The 5,000-nt window shown below is 49.9% G+C and overlaps 3 protein-coding genes across 4 annotated transcripts in view; 2 read left to right on the forward strand and 1 right to left on the reverse strand.

Moving 5' to 3' along the window:
- The window catches only part of LOC126581049 (exonuclease 1), a 2,756-nt gene extending 1,035 nt beyond the window's left edge, over positions 1-1,721 (forward strand). Inside the window, exons 1-2 of the mRNA XM_050244479.1 lie at positions 1-1,493; positions 1,563-1,721. The exon at positions 1-1,493 is cut by the window's left edge and continues 1,035 nt beyond it. Of these exons, the coding sequence (XP_050100436.1) occupies positions 1-1,493; positions 1,563-1,589 (1,520 nt within the window). The 3' untranslated portion in view covers positions 1,590-1,721. The remainder of the gene's footprint in view (positions 1,494-1,562) is intronic.
- Positions 1,722-1,845: 124 nt separating this feature from the next.
- Positions 1,846-3,618, reverse strand: LOC126581060 (nucleolin). Its single transcript, XM_050244490.1, has 2 exons — positions 3,420-3,618; positions 1,846-3,341 (listed from the first exon to the last, which is right to left on the reverse strand). The coding sequence occupies exons 1-2, from the start codon at positions 3,463-3,465 to the stop codon at positions 2,491-2,493; spliced, it is 897 nt and encodes a 298-aa protein (XP_050100447.1). The 5' UTR covers positions 3,466-3,618; the 3' UTR covers positions 1,846-2,490.
- Positions 3,619-3,961: 343 nt separating this feature from the next.
- The window catches only part of LOC126581039 (serine-rich adhesin for platelets-like), a 9,490-nt gene continuing 8,451 nt past the window's right edge, over positions 3,962-5,000 (forward strand). For both annotated transcript variants that reach the window (XM_050244455.1, XM_050244456.1), the window contains exon 1: positions 3,962-4,759. In XM_050244455.1, the coding sequence (XP_050100412.1) occupies positions 4,645-4,759 (115 nt within the window). In that variant the 5' untranslated portion in view covers positions 3,962-4,644. The remainder of the gene's footprint in view (positions 4,760-5,000) is intronic.

Below are 5,000 nucleotides of genomic sequence, written 5' to 3' on the forward strand. Positions count from 1 at the left end.
ACCCATTTTCCTTGCGCCCCCTAGACGATTGGCACCCGGATAAAGTTACCGAAGCGCATGGTGCTGGTGAGATCAAGCGCAGTCGACATCCAAGTATTTGGCAGCAGAACAGCAGTTCCGCGGGCGAGGAAGGTTGTGAGAAACAATCGCTACACGCAACAAATACGCAGCAACAACAAACATTCGTAAAACGACCGCTCATGAATGCGGCTTTCGAGGAGCAAGGTACAAAAGATACGATTGCAGATGTGCTGCAAGCGTACGGCATCGAGACGGCAACGGAGCCACCCATGAAACGGCTCTGTCCCGCTGAAAAACCTTCGATCCGATCCATTGCATTTGGGTACGAGGAAGTGAATGTTCTTGAAGCGATGACACTACTCGAACGAGGAGAGTCGCCGAAACGCAATCGCAATCCGTTTCTGGTGGCCACAAATGCGGCCGTTTCGTGCCGTGAAGCATCGAATGCGTTACTCTCTCCCACAAAGATTACACCGAGTAACCGTTCGCTTCTGCAGAACGTAAGCCCGGTGAAACGTATTGACTACTCTGCCTCGGGTCAAACCTCGGGACAACGGGACTTTAAAGTGACTAGCCAGTCCGACAACACAGCCACCACCGCGGTCACCGCTAGTCGGTTGAGCCGGTTCAAGCGAACAAACACGATCGCGAGCTGCAGCATTTCGGCGGGGCAGAAAGTGATAAGCAGATTTTTCTGCTCTCAAACTTCCACGGGGAGTACTGGTACCGTGAACAACGATGGAGATCCGATACAGGACCCGAAAGAAGCCACCGTTGAATCTCCAACAGCGATTGTTCGTAAGTTTAAAAGTAAGCAAGAAACACAAAAATTAGCCGCTGCTGCCCTGTACCTGCGATCGCCCGAAGCCCAACTGAAGCTGCGTGGTGATCGTACACCGGAAAAGCGTAGGACGGGCTGTGACTATGGGACGGGCTTGATTGAGCCAGCTTCTCCATCCGTGGAAGAGGCTCTGGTAACAAAAGTAGATAGTGGCATCGGTGGAATTGACGATGAAACGAATGCTTCTGAAGGGGACGGTTTAAGTCTATCGCAGAAGGAGAACGATGATAACGCATTGAACACTGTCGCTGCCGAGAGCAGCGAGACGAAAGGACGAAAAACTGTACGTCTGAGCTTGTTCGAGCGTAAGCATGCGACGAAAATCGAATCCGAGGAGAACATGGGATCTGATGATCTTGCCATCGTGCTTGACGACGATGCAAGCGACGGTGGTGCTGAAGGAAAGGCAGAGAACCGTACGGGTAATGAAAGTACTAAAACTGATCTCAACACCGAGCGTGGCAAACCTACATTCACGAACACTGCCGGTGGCCATACTAGAAGTGAGAAGAAAACTAATTCCAAGCCCAGCTGCCGTCGGCCAGGCTTATCCGCCGTCCGGGGAAAACCTTCGAAAGATGCAGCTGGACTAACGCAAAGTCGACTGTCCATGTTTGGTTTCCAGAAAAAGGTTCGTCATTCATTGTTGGCAGTATAAAGTTGAGGAGATATTTAAATAACTTTCTCTTCACGTTTTCAGTCTTCAATGCAGCTGGACAAACGGTAGCGGTACAGCGGTCGACTGTGGCTACGGATGAATATGGTGACGATAACTGCTCAAATGAATATCGTTTAATTTGTTCTCTTATTTGTTCAACATTGATAAATCGTATAAATATTTGTTTGTAAAAGAAAAGTATTCTCATGGTTTTACTATTCCGCCAGACCGGGGCGCAAGATGAATGATGGACAAAAGGTAGTCATGCTATTTCGGATGTTATCTAATGGCCCTCCTGCTAAGGGACCTGGGATACGACCTGGGGTTCGACTCAAAATATGTTCACCAGTTACAGTTTATTTAGCTTAAAATTGTGTGTACTTGTCAGTAGTAAGTGGCGCTGTATACATTCAGTGTTTCGAACATTTTAAAGATTGTTTCTTATTATATTTTACGTTCAACATCCATTTGGGGATATCTGCGTTGTAGAGCTTACGGAATTGGGTCGATGGCAACTGGTTGCATTTCACGAATTAAATCCAAATTACATGCATGCATGCTTCTTGCTAGCGGGGTACCTTCAACACCCCCTACCAATGGTGGTCTGTAGTTCTTGATTCTTCTTTTCAGGAACCAATCTATCGGTTCCATTCGCCGCGGCTGGAGTGTTATTAGGAAACGGGGAATTCTTACGAGTAAAAAGTGAACGCCCAGTGCTTGAGAATGATCCTGTATCCTGTGCTGTTGATACGATTGCTTACCCTCCGAGCGATTTACTACCAGTACAAATAATGCTATATATCTTATCGAGAATCTCTCATCGTCGTTTTGAAGTTGGGACTCATCCCGGGAATCTAAGAAGAAATATATGCGTAGCTTCCGGCTTCGTGCGCTGCCGAAGTTACTTTTGACTTATAGTAGTGTTATCATGATTTCTTGCTCCGATACCTTGCCGGTGCCGGGCATCGTCCTAGTCCTTGAAGTGTGGCTTTAAATATTTGAGCATGCCAAACGTGCGGAACCGCTTCACGCCAATCACCTTGTGCAGCTCGGCATCGCAGATCGCAAACTGTTTGTTCTTCGGATCGTACAGATTGCGCTCCTTGATGATGGTCCAGATCTTCTTCACTACCTCGTGGCGCGGCAATGATTCGGCACCACACAGCGCCGCCAAATCGGCGGACAACGTGTACGGGCGAGTGTACCCCGTACCACGAGCACCACCTTTCTTGGCACCCCCGGCGGCCGCCTTTCCCTTTGCTTTCGGTTTTTTCGCCTGCTTCCAATCCTCGTCCGAGTCGGACTCCGAATCGTCCTTGCGCTTCTTGCCCTTATTGCCTCCCTTTGCACCCTTTGCTCCCTTCTGGGGTCTGTAGTCCTCATCGCTGCCCTCCTCCTCCTCCTCCTCATCATCATCCGAACCCGAGTTGTCCTCACTGTCCGAGTTTTGTCTCTTCTTCTTTTTCGGTGCTGGGCCACGCTTTGCCGGCGTTCCCCGCTTACCGCCACTCTTGCGGCCCTTCGGTTTCTCATCCTCGGAGTAATCATCATCGTCGTCGTCTTCGTCGTCTTCGTCCTCCTCGTCTTCCTCCTCGTAGTCGCTGCTCTTGTTGGATTTGCTCCCCTTCTTACCGCTTCCCTTCTTATCGTCCTCGTCGTCCTCTTCCTCCTCACCCGACGAGCCCTGCGAGTTGACGTACTCCATGACGAGATCGTCCACTTCCTTCTTCCGCGCGGACAGGTCGCAGCTCAGATTTTTCTCCAGCTGCATCCGCACCTTTTTCACGGCCGTTTCCTCAAGATTGGCGTCTTTCAGAATGACTGACAACGGGCATGGGAAGGAGGCGTTAGTGAAAACATCCAATGGCGTTCGGCCGGTGGCCGATCTCCGAAACTTACCCCGGATTTCTTCGCGCAGTTCTTCCTTCGAAGGATTACTTGCCATCTTGCTGCGGGTGTGCGGATTTTATCGGTTAAAATCCGTGACTAGGGTACTAATTAGATGGGTTAAACCAGTTTTAACGTTCGTTTTCCTGCGATTTACGGTACCTCGTGCTTAACTTCCACCAACAATTCTTCTTCTTCTTTGGAATTTGGTTGTCTTCTTCTTCCAACAAGCGGGCAATGTGTGTGCGTGAGGACGCTCAAACTCGGTTGACGGCGCGCTTGACAGTGTTGTTTATGCCAGCAAGTTGAACGGGGATGTGGATTATAATATGAAATTAAACTAATTAAAACGAGAAATAGTTTTTTTTGCAACACATAAACACAATAATTCTTTTTCAATTCAAAATGGAGGGCTAAAGAGATGCAGTGAGCAAAATGTAGGGTAAAAACAATCGATAGTTTACACAAAAGTACGAAACAGCCGGTCGTAAACGGAGAAGGCCAAATTTTTTACAGTGTGTCCGCGCTTTTCGCAGCAAACGAACGCATCAAGTGTGGAGTGCCGCGGCGTGAACGGCGGCAAATTGGGGACCTGTTTTGTGTATTTCGGCTGGAAAGGCGAGTCCATGTTGACCAAGCACCACACCGGCCACCAGTTCGACGGATTTGAGTGAAAATCGGCCCCTTCGACCGCTGCTAATCTCGCTAGAGAGCATCATTTCGTGCCCGCTTGCCCGCTGCCTAAAAGCCGAGGGGAGTTGGGTGTGCTTGCCTGCATTCTTCTCTACCTTCGTCCACGCGGAAGCACGCGCGCGCACAGTACCGGGTACAGCTTCAGGACGGTGTCGGACGGACGACGACGGGCTAAAGTACGCCTCCGCCTCCGTCACCCGCAACACACGGCGGCAGCATCTTTTTTTCCCCAGCAGTAGCAGCAGCAGCAGTCGCAGCATCATAATCATCATCGCGCTCATCTTTATTCGATTGTTTGCAGCAGAGCCCGCTCGTCCCGCTCGCGTACCGCAAAAGTGTTGCTTCGGCCAAGCGAGGGTGACTTGGGAAAAAGTAGGGTTGCCCGCGCGCCAGCGTACCTAATTCGCGAAAAGAAAAAAAATCGCGTTTGTGGTTGTGTGCGTGAACGTGTTAGTGAAGTGTGTGTGTGTCCATTTCGCGAGAAAAGCCAAACCAGCGGAATCCACCAAGCATCGGCGACAGCAGCAGAAGTTGGGAAGCAAATATGGATTTCGATACGATGACGACGACGGCTGGTACTAAGGAGTCGGCAGCAGGGCCGATTTTGCCAGAAACGGCCACCCCCGCTGTGGAAGAAGCCGGGAAGGTCAACAAAAACGGTAAGTGATGCAGCATTTCATGTGGCCAACACTGTGATTTGTTTTGCAGCCAACACCAACTTCCAACAATCGCAACGGAACGCCTCTTAAATATTCCGGGAAAAAGAGATCATAATTCCAGAATCCACCTACCCCCCACCCCCTTCTCCCCTGATTCATGGCGGTCAGTGAGTGTGAAACGGGATTGTTTATTTACAACAGCTCTGCCGCAAAATCAAGAAATCAATATGAAGCGGGTAAC

The sequence above is a fragment of the Anopheles aquasalis genome, chromosome 2 (assembly GCF_943734665.1).
Source record: "Anopheles aquasalis chromosome 2, idAnoAquaMG_Q_19, whole genome shotgun sequence".
NCBI classification, from domain to species: Eukaryota; Metazoa; Arthropoda; class Insecta; order Diptera; family Culicidae; genus Anopheles; species Anopheles aquasalis.